The 11584-nt window shown below is 42.2% G+C and overlaps 1 protein-coding gene across 2 annotated transcripts in view; it reads right to left on the bottom strand.

Annotated features, from left to right (window-relative positions):
• Window positions 1-6574: 6574 nt before the first annotated feature.
• NF1 (neurofibromin 1) overlaps window positions 6575-11584 on the bottom strand; it is a 201571-nt gene continuing 196561 nt past the window's right edge. For both annotated transcript variants that reach the window (XM_075904829.2, XM_075904830.2), the window contains one exon: window positions 6575-11582. In XM_075904829.2, the coding sequence (XP_075760944.1) occupies window positions 11440-11582 (143 nt within the window). In that variant the 3' untranslated portion in view covers window positions 6575-11439. The remainder of the gene's footprint in view (window positions 11583-11584) is intronic.

Below are 11584 nucleotides of genomic sequence, written 5' to 3'. Positions count from 1 at the left end.
AGCTTGAGAACTCCTCCATTAAGGGTTTATGCTGCTAGCCTGGTCCAAATTTCCATGCCCCTCTCACTGGTGGCCTGTTGTGTGCTGGTTACCACCTCCAGCCGCGAGGTGGCGGAGCTGCAAGAAGCAAAGTGTCTCCCACGGGTCCAGTGCTTTGGGATGAGAGAGAGAGACAGCAAGGGGGGGGGGGGCACATGGAGCCCAGGGGCAGCTGCTCTGTGTGGCGCTGTTGCTTTGAATGCCACAGGGAGCCCGTGGTCAGGCTCCTTGCAGCTGACTCCGGGCTCCGTGCAGCACTGCCGCTTTGAAATGCTGCCTGGAGCCAGGGGTCAGTGGGGGAGTGTCCAGGTTCGGTGCTTTTGCCTTCAGGCTGTTGCTACACTTCAGAGGCGGAGGCGCCCTATCGACTAATAAAATAGTCAATGCACAAATGTATCGACTATTCAGTTCATCAGTTACCTGATACTTAACATCTAGGCGAGGATGCAACTAAAATCATCTTTTTTGTATTTAGAGGCCTCTCAAGCAGAGGCCTGAGGCTGTAGCTTACTTAGCTTGTGCTAAATCCATCACTGAGAGGGGCGCAAGGATCCTGTAGTGCCCTGTCGCTATTGGTATTACAGCAGCACCCCAAGGCTCCCTGGTGTCCATGCCAAGTCCTGGGCAGAGTCCTGGTCCCTTACAAGCAGAACACACAAAAGGGGGAGGGAAGAACTCAGAGGCGGACAAAGACTCGATGACTTATCCATGTCACTTCCCTCAGGAAGGAGCGAGGATTGAGGAGATGAGCAAGGGAGTAACACAGAAAAGGGGAAGGGGAATGAGGATAAGGAGGGATGGGAGCAGGAAGACAGTGAGGGAGACAGGGCAGAGCAACCAGCTGGAGAACAAAACCCTGGTACCCTGCAGAGATACGTGTCCCTGGAGCGTGGTTCCAACTGGGCTCCTGTCTTCTGCATCTGCCTGTTGTATTTCTGTGGGTTCTGAAGCCCCAGAAGGGACTGTAATGCTCAAATTCCATTCATTGCAATCCAGCTGTTGTAATGGGCATCCACGTTTCTTAACCCGCTGCAGCCGTCACTCACTTTAACATCATCCTCATTTTATAGACAGGGAAACCGAGGCCCAGCAAAGTTAAATGACCTGAGCTCGTGCACTGATGGATGGATCCCCCAGGAGCCAGCCTGGGGAAAACATTCAGAGAAGTCGGGGAGGGTGGTATGAGGCAAAGGTGGAACTGCTGCTAGTGCTCAGGCAAGGAACCTGTGGCTAGTGAGCTCACTTACTCCCCAGGGAGCAAGGCACAGACAATTGCTTGAGACATTTAAAACCAGGCTGCCCTAAGCCAGAAGGAAAGGCAGGGATGGATTTTCAGAAGCACTCAGGATTAGCCGGGTGAAGTTGAGACAAATGTAGGCTCACACTGAGTGATTTTGAAAACCTCACCCTTATTATATGGAAACAATTTTCCAGGGGCTTTTTCTCCCACCCTGACTGATCTCCCTCATCTCTCCTTAGTCCCTCGGATGCTCTCTTGTTTGGAATGCAGCTCAGACAAAAGTTTAAAATACAATTTTACAGTTCACACGAGAAGATTTACTTCACGTCACTCAGGCCCTTATTTCCAAAAACCAAAAATGGAGTTAACATGAAAATGTCTGGGCCCCATTTGAGTCAATGCTCTGGGGTGGGGACGAGGGGTTCAGTGTGCAGCTGCCCCAGAGAGAGGACAACAACCCCAGCCCCCTCGCTGCTGCATCTTGGGGATAGGTGAGAAGCGTCACTCCATGGCCCCTGCAGTGGTCACAGACAGGTGAGGGTTGCATGTCCCCTGGTGAAAGCTTCAACCCCCTCTCGAAAGGATGTCTGGGGGGTCAGAGGCTCAGGACTGGGGCTGTCCCGAATGCAAACTCCTAGCTAGTCCCTTTCACCTGCCTGGTGATTGTCTCTCTTCTGTATGGTTTGACGAGAAGCAGTTCCATTCTAGGCACATCCCATTTTCCTGGCCCAACCAAATCCTGACCTTGCTTTATATTACAATAAGAGGAAACTGTATACTGAATTTGATGGTCCTGGCTCTTCCCGTGTAGGAGGAGTTCTTGAACAGAAACAAATCTATAGTAGATGACGTGCACACAGAGTACATTTATAGTCCATACCATTTACATATCCCTAGAGTTGCAGTCTTTACAGCTTTGAAGAACAAACCGTCACGTTCACTTGTTCCAACAAGCCTCATCAAAAGAAACAGTCTCAACTCCCCCAAACCACCCTCTTTTCCTAGGCGTTGTTGCCCTGGGTGAGCCTGTTGAACATACTGGCAGCCAGCTGAAGAGACAGACCTTGCAGGGCATATGGGGATGCATCACCTGAAAATGAGGAACCTTACCCGGGAGGAAAGGAACACAGTTGCTTTGAAATGGAGCCGGCACTGCCTCTCTCCGCATACTAGGTGGCTGTAGCTTTTCTGAAAGCCTAATCGACTAGACATCTGAGAGCTTGTGCAAGGAAACCACGCTAACGTGACATCTGCAAGTGTGAACAAAAGTCACTGCTACAAAAGAACAGGCATTCCCGGTGTGTTGCCTTTATAAGCACTAATTGGTGAGCGAGTTATTCGTAGACTATCAAACTATTTAAAAAAAACGGGAGATTGAGGTATTCCCAGCTCTTTGACTTCCCTCTCTTTAATGACAACTTCTCAACTAGCCCGTTCTCTTACCGTGCCTTTGAATGGCTTGAACTTTGGAAAGTCACATTTCCCCAGGGACACTCTTCCAGTGCTTTGAAGAATATGGAACAATCAGTGGTTGTGGAGCTGAATTAACAGCCCAAGTGAAACTGAAGGATTTGAGGTTTTTCCAAAGCAGTTTCTTGCAGGTGGAGGAGGGACTATTTTGCAACACGTCATAGAAAAACGTTCTCCCCCACAAGGGTTGGAGAAAGCAATTCCTTCAACTTCCCAGGGACATCACCTGGAAGGTCATGGCTAGGACGGATCCAAGAGCACGAGGCAGTGGGCAAAAAAGACTACAGTAATTCCTCATTTAACATGTGCCCACTTAACATGTTTTCGCGATAGCACGATTTTTTTGGGGAATGTTTTTTGAATTACATGACCATCCCCGGAATAACACGATTTCCCCAGCTGGCCTGTTGCCGGCTACTGAGCAGGGCTTCCCCCACCTCCCTACAAAGCGGTGGAGCATTTGCCGCTCGCCGCGCCGTTCCCCACTGACTCCCCCTCACCAGACACCTTGCCCCCTCTCCTCCGCCTCCGCGTGCAGGCCAGCAGCTGCACGGGACTTCCCCCGCCCCCCTGCAAAGCAGTGGAGGATTCGCCGCTCGCCACGCCATTCCCCGGTGATCCCGTCGCCGGACACAGTGCAGGTCCCGGCAGACCCGTCACAGGGGCATACTCCCAACCCAATCCCCCTCCCCTCTCTCTTCCCTAGAGCCAAACACTTCCCCTCCCTGCTGTAACCCAGTCCCCTTTCTCCCCCAACCTTATGTCCCAGTCCCAACAGACATCACTGCTTGAAATGCAACCCCCACCTTTTCCATTATTTTCAATGGGAAAATTGACCCCGCATAACAAGTTTTCACTTAACACGATCATTTTCTGAAACGCATCTATAGTGTTAAATGAGGAATTACTGTATTGTCCTTGCACATGGATGGGTCTTCAGTGGAAAAGGAAAGTGATTGGCCTTAAGTTGGATTCTCCTGATGATGCACATCCCCACACACACTTCAGGGGGAGTTGTGCACACGTACATCTGAAGGCAGAATTTAACCCAGTGCTAAAGGCTTTAGCACCAATTTGGAGACGTGGACGGTGAAATATTAGCCTGGGACTGGCAGAGATGCTTCTGTTGCATTAGGATTTTTATATTGGGCTTCACTAACCAGAAAATCATCTGACTGTGAGCCGTTTCTGAACAGCTGATCCCAACAATCAAATCTGTACCTGGTAAGAGCCCCAGACACACAGATTTGTTTGTCCAAAGAGGTCTAACCTTGTAGTGTCGGCTAATGCTTTGCATTTCTACATGCCCAGTGAGCAGTTTATATTGGGTCCTTGATAACACCTTTACAAATCTTAAAGAAAAAAAATCACACTGTTGCCAGCCAACTGCAACACATCATTCTCCCTTATTGCCAGGTAGTGACAAGTGACTTAAAAATCCTGTTTGTGCAGGGAGGCACTGCAGCTTCTCCTGGCTCTGGAATATTTGCCTTATCTAGTCACTTAGGCCATGTCTACACTTACTGACGGATAGACGCTCCAGAGGTCAATCTCCTGGCATTCGATTTAGCGGGTCTAGTATACACCCAAAAATCGAATGCTGAGGGCAGCTCCGGATGGTGTCTGTACTTTCCTTGCAGTTGTGAGGAGCAAGAGAAGCTGACGGGAGCATTTGCTCCCATCAACCTCCCGCTGTGTGAATACCACCAAGCTTGGCTTAAGGGCAGCCGTATTCTATGTAGCTGGAGTTGTGTACCTTAAGCTGACCTTCCTGGTCTAGTGTAGAGCTGGCCTTAGAGTGGTGAAGTAGTTAGAGAGGAATCTAGTCTTATTATGAGGACAGTCCATGCCACTCTTTGTAGAAATATTGCTCACCCCCGGGGGGCAGTGTGAATTTTAACGTGTTTATGGAGCAGTTCGAAGATACAAAGAACTATCAACATGTTTAGATATTATTACAGTCGAGTAACATGCGCTACTTGGAATGATTGAGACTATTTAGAGATGTGGCAATTTGGATATGTTTATACAAGCATACATATCTGTAGGGCTTTAGAAAATCAATTTCACATTCAGGGCTTGTCTGGATTAAGGGAATGCTGCAGTAATTGTGAGTGAACCACCTCCAATTTTATCTCACTGCCCACAGAATACAATTCTACCACCACATCCAGGAAGATATTTAATGCTCTGAATTTTGTGCTCCATAACTTCTTCCTTTGTAACATTATAGCAATGTCGGGACCAGGTTCTGCAAGGGTTCTCCAAAAGTGATTTATGGAGTTTGGAATGGTCAGGTGGTACTGTTTGTTCTCCATGTATCCAGGTGCTAAACTGCATTAAAAGATAGTTTAAAAACAGAGCAGTAATTTATTTTACTTTTCCACACAAGTCATTACCACAGTGATGTTACAGAACCACAAAGGAAAGGGCCAGTGACCTGCACAAAAGGGAGTTGGACCCCAAGAATGTCGATTAAAACGTATATGGTGTCAAGGAATGTAATAGATTGGGATTAGAGAGCCTCTGTGGGAAAAAGTCCACATTGGCCAGTAGAGGGAGCTTCCTGGCTGCTATTTCTGATTAAGAGGACAAAAGTCCTTCAGAAAGCAACTCACTCAACTTCTGTTGCAGATTTGGCCGCTCATTTCCACAAGTGGTTATAAACAGCTGTAAAATTTAATCTATTTCTTTTTCTGGTAAGGACTAAAAGATCAGTCCAGACTTTGCTCCTATATTTTGGCCCTTGAAGAGCACAACTTTCACTATTGCTAGCCAGGGGTAACTTACTTTGCCCTGCATTTTGTTAGTTTTACATGGGGGATACAGCAAGTTTATAATTAAACAGACTAATAATGATAGTAGTTTAAAAAAGGACTAGAAAAGATGTCATCTCTCTTGATGCGCTTGGATAGCAAATTAGGGAACGCCAACACCCTACAAAACAAGTCTTCAGAAAAAACACACTACTCTTCCTCTCACACTGTCCCTACTGTTGGCAAAGGCAGCGCTCTGTGTTACAAGGCAGCAGATCTATAGATACACTGTGCATGTGGCGGGATATAGAAATATATTCTTCACTGATCATGAGTCTAATGATGTAATGTTTAGTTGGCAGCAACAATCAAGTGACTGAATATGTTCTGATAAATGTTTTCACATCTTTTTACCAATTCAAAAAGAAGGATGAATGTAAGCATTTATACATTTTAAACGGAAAAGTAGTATTTTCTCCTAGAAGAAAACAGACTTGATTATAATTAAGCTGCTGCCATAAAAGTCGTCTTTAATTGATACTTAATTCATAGTTGAAATTCCAAGCTTCTAAAATAAGCTTGCATAGACAGACTATACTGAAAGATTTCTTTTGGAAAGACTAAATTTACATTTAAAAATAAATGGGTTTGCAATACTGAGCTAAACTATGATAAATTGAATTTGACTGATGTGAGGTGAAATCAGGTTGCTACTAGATACTAATCTTTTAAGTCAGTGGGAGTTGCCCATACTTAAAGGGCAGAATTTGGGCCAATTAGTTTAACTATGACCTGAAATAAATGATTATGGAGAAAAACCATTCAGCAACCAATGTTCGGCACACAAATCCAAGTCACCAGCTTTTCAGCATGATTGTGGACTCCCCCACCAAAGTTAGTAGTAGAATCCCTCCTGATCTTGAGAGGCTTTGGATTAGATTCTTGGTTCAGACTTGCATCCAGTTTCCAAAGGAACAAATCTCAATACTCAGACAAGAAAAGGCAGAGAGAATAAAAGGATCAGCCTTGAAAACGAGCAGCCAGTGACCCCCAAACAATTCAAAGCAGGTTGAATTTACATTTTACTTCAAAAAAAGGGAAGTACATACATGAAGGGAAAATAGGGAGAACAACAATTATTTTAAACCATCATTTCTACAGTTTTACCTACAAGTTACCGTGTTCGAGTCAGCAGGCTTCTCACCGGCTGCCGCACACTTGCTTACAATATTAACAAGATTGTAAATCAAGGAAACATTTTCAAAGTTGAGGCCCAAATGGAAATCGTAAGTTATCATACACAGTGTAAGTTTATAGTACACAGCATTTTTTCTTTTTTAAATGACATAACGCAACAGCAGGAAGGAGAAGTAGTAGTTAACAATTACTAACACTAGAATAATCAAATTTGTATGTTATACATATACAGCAACTAACTGCTTTACAAAAAAAGCAAAATAATACAATATATTGTCACATGTATTTACAGTGTAGTAAATATACTTTGTCAAATTTTACACAAAATCTATTTACAGGTGAATATACTGCATAAAAAAAGTGTGTGGCCAACACTAAAAGTGACTTTCTGTGGTAAGTTGGTTGCATAACATTAAGTAAGACGTGCTTCATGACATCTGGAAAATATTAACCTTAGAATGAAACAAAGCCCTGAAAGCTACAAACCAGTTAGGAATAGAGCACTGGCACTTCCCCAAATGCTCAGTCCACAACACTCATTTGAAATGTTTCCTTTTCATGAAAAATAATTTGCATGCACATTGAAGCAGAAGCATTGGTATAATTAACAGGTAAAGATATGTGCTATTGAAATATCTACCGAGTTAACTTTAAGTCAGGGAAAATACAAACACAAACAATAAAATGTCAATCTTCTTTACAGTACTCAACGTGGTTAATGCATAATGTGCTCTAAAACAGGGGTGTCAAACATACGGTCCCTGTGATGTGTTTATGTGGTCCGCATGTCATTCAGATTCTCTGAAATCTAAATAGAATATTTAGGGCCCTGTCACACTTATCTGCACTGATCTACTTCAGTTACGCAAAAAGCATAGCTGAAATTGACATACTCACTACGGTGTTTTGCATGCGGTAAGGTTGGTGAGGGCTGCTCTCCCGTTGATGCCGGCTACTCTTCTTGTCTTGCAGGAGTACCGGTGTCGACGGGAGTGCTCTCAGAGGTCAATTTATTGTGTTTACAGCAGACGCGATAAAATTGATGGCCGGTGGATCGATCTCTGCAGCATTGATCCACCATGTGGAGCAAACAAGGCCTAGGCCCCATGACTGTAGAGATCATCTCAAAGGCTACGTCTACACAGTGGAGCTATTTCGGGATACCTCTGGTATCCTGAAATAGGTATTTTGCGTCTTAAGAGCAAGCCCATTATATCGGAAAGTAACGGCTCACTATTTTGACGTCCCTGTAAACCTCACTGCATGAGGGGTAAAGGATGTTTTAGAATAGTGCCTTATTTCAAAACAACATTGAAATAAGCGCAATTTGTGTAGCTCATTTCGAGGTAAGGGTGCTGTGTAGACGCACCCAAAGTGTGATCAGTGTGTAACCCATGCAGTGATGGGTGCTGAGTCTACAACTGTCAAACTGACTCGGAGGTGTGATGTCCTCTGTTCCTGGTTAATCGGACTGGAGTACCAACTTTAACGCTCAGGGATGACACTTCAGGCTCAATATTAACACTGACCATTTTAACAGATGGATTAGGTACGGGGGAAGGAGTGGAGCACACTGTTGGCAACAGGCTAGTGCTCCAGGGAATGAAATGCAGAGAAAAGGAGAGGACTCAAAGATAAGGAAAAGGGAAGGATACAAAGCAAGGAGGATAAGAAATTTAAGAAAGGAGAAAGAAAAGGACAAAAACAGTAGTGGATCTACTGGGGAGCAGGTTTTCAGAGTGAAGAATGTGACAGTAAGGCACTGAACAAATAACTGATCACTAGACAGCTCATCACTATGTGAAAACCATGTTTCTCCCTTGATCTCTTTGCAGCCCTCCTACTGATGTTGGTGGTTGTTCCACTGTACAATGTGAGTTTATGGTCCTTAATTTATAACCTGGCCCACAGACTACAATTAACCTTAGAATACAGACCTCCCCCCCAAATGAGTTTGGCACCTCTGCTCTAGAAGGGTTAGATTTTCTGACCCAAACCAAAGGCAGAAATATTAAAAAGACAATCCCTCCCCACCAAGGAAACTTACTAAGGTGAGTTACTTTTTACTGTCTCTCTTACATGGAATCAGTTTTGGTCACGTGGTTATTGAGGGACTCCTGCAGTTCTCACATGAAGGAAAATTCTGATCACTTTGATTTAACAACAGATACTTCAGATGCACTTTTTTTTTTTTACACGAATTCCAATTTCTAGTGTGCCCTGATTTGTTTACAACGAGTAGTTCTGTGGCACCTTAGAGACTAACAAAAATATATGAGCTTTCATGAGTAAAACCATGAAGTAGGCTTTACAGGACTATTTGTTGTTTTTAAAGTTACAGATTAACACAGCTACCCTTCTGAGATAGATTTATTCAGGCAATCTCAAAACACTGGAAAAGGTAGCTTCAAATATACTCAACCCAATCCAATCCAATTTGGTAATAAACATGAAAAATTAAATACGTAAGAAAATTAGCTTGCTTGGAAAACTGAGAGCTAAAAGTGTCTATTTTCTAACAGTATATTACCCTAACAAGATTCCCACCCCTTCTGGTGAAAAATTAAATAGTGAGTTTTATTGAGGCTTCAATATCTAACAAAACTGAACACCTAGAAAACTGACAGGGCTAGAATTAGCTTGATTCAATAGGATCAAGGTTTTAAACGGATGGAGATTGTGAAACTGACTAATACACAACTGGATGTACTAGATGGAAGAGATTTTATCTGTGATATCCAAGGTTATGAATGCATAGCAGCTTAGTACCTGGCACTGGTCATTGCTCTATTCCTAAATTCAATTCTGTCCTTATAACCCATTTCATACATAGCATTTGTAGAATTTTTAATAATTTTCTACTGCAGCTTCTACGTGATCAAGAATAAAAAAAAGTTTGGTTAATTGCACAAGTCTTCAATATTTTCCAACAATATCTATTTCAAGATAACTACTAATTCTAAGTTTTCCTCTTATTTTGGCAAACTATTTGCATATTAAGTTTGTGTTCATAGTTTTTCCAGGACTGTAAACAAATTAAAAAAATTAAATTGTTATTTTAGGAATCAATACAATAAAGGCAAAATTTTATTTACATAAACATGTTACACTGTTGCTGTGTGAATAAATGTGAATAATGTGCTATATCGATAAAATCTGAACACTTAGTTTTCCCAGTCTATTAATTTAGCTGTGGAGTTTGATTTACTGAAAGCCACTACTGAAATCACACTATGAGAGGTTTTTTTTAAATACTATATCCTTTCATTAAAGCAATTCATTAATTGCTAAATCCTAACATACAACAGGGACCACCTGGCATTAGCAGTAGATATACTTAGCCCTAAAATGAGCACCCAGATGACATGTCCTTATCTGTCATTTATATTTACCTCGGAGATCAAAATGTTCCACACATTTTTAGTCCATAAAGTTAGTATTTGCAACACTTAGTGCTACTTCATTACATCTCATTCAACATAGCAGCATATCACAGTCATCCATAGTTAATATACTACTGCAAGTTGACGAGCCTTTCACAGTGATAGAAAGCGATTTCAGTTTACTTCTTATAAACCCCAAACGTCATTGTTTCAAACTAAAAACAACTTATATTCTGCAAGACAAATTTCAAAATGTCTGCATTGATAGCAGAAATTGAATCGCAAACATTCATACATAACTTGTCTTTGACAAAATGTCAGTTATTTTTAAATCCATGTACCATTTTGCATTAAAATTAACAATAATGATTTTGTATCATTGCTTGGGTAGCACATAAGCAGCTTTGCCAAACTAAAAATTCTTGAGTGAGTTGAAAGTTACTTGATACAACTTTCCCAAATAGTTAGTTTGCCAGGAATTTCTTGAAAGTGCATACAATTGGTAGAAAGGGCAAAACTAACATATAGGCTATGTGGAAACAAACAAATAAAAAAAAAGTAATATTTTCCAAGCAGCTACTAAGAGAGCATAAATAGTCAGTTCTTGATGATTTTCTTTCCTCAATACAGCCGTTTTTTTTAGTGCAGTCAAAGTTCAGCAAAAAATAAATTTGCTTTGGAAAAAGTCAGTTTGTCCAGTCTGGTCCATATACAGTCCTAAATGTAGGAAGCTACTTTCCGGGGAATGAAGAGACATGTGGCCACCTCGCCTTCTTAAATTTATTGCTAATTACTAAAGATTTAATTTATCAATCATCCACCTCTGGTTAGCTTTACTGCACTGTGGCTAATTTCATAGGTTGCTTTTAAGCATGGTAAAAAAAAGTCCACAGCTAAAAATCTGAAGGATTTGAATTAACAAGGATTATAGTACTTCCCCGGCTCATAAAGCCACTAATTTGGAAGTGTGCAAAACAGGATTAAACATTAACACTTTCCTTTGAAGAAGAAACAAACAAGGCATATGACAGAAGCAAGATAGAAATGTCTGAGAAATGGCTTTTGTATTTGGACAACTACTGTACTGCACTATTAAAGAATTCCATACTTTATTCATCTACAAAGTTCTTCAGGATCTACAAATGGTTCTGTTGAATGGTTCTGAAACACTGGCTTAAACCAAAAAACAGAAGAAAAGAAAAGAAGGCATTAAAATTCAGGCAATGTTTCAAGAGTTGATCATCCGGCAACATGGCTGGTGGGATGGGAACTTTAAGAATTAAGTGCAGCATCACAACTGGTAGAGGGCCACTAGTGAAGCCCATGTACATAAGTCAGGTTTAAAAAAAAAGTTTCACACCATCTTTTTAGCGCTGTGACGTTTGAAACTGCCAGCACTTCGCTGCTTTTGCACTTGACTTGCAGACCCATGGCGTGTCCTCCCGCTGTTGGAGTGTCCTGTGGTAGGAGAGAGTTCGACATTCTCCTTGTCAATTCCT

The sequence above is a fragment of the Pelodiscus sinensis genome, chromosome 21, assembly GCF_052426305.1.
Source record: "Pelodiscus sinensis isolate ZL-2025 chromosome 21, ASM5242630v1, whole genome shotgun sequence".
Classification (NCBI taxonomy): domain Eukaryota; kingdom Metazoa; phylum Chordata; order Testudines; family Trionychidae; genus Pelodiscus; species Pelodiscus sinensis.
This window is presented reverse-complemented; position numbering and strand designations above follow the sequence as displayed.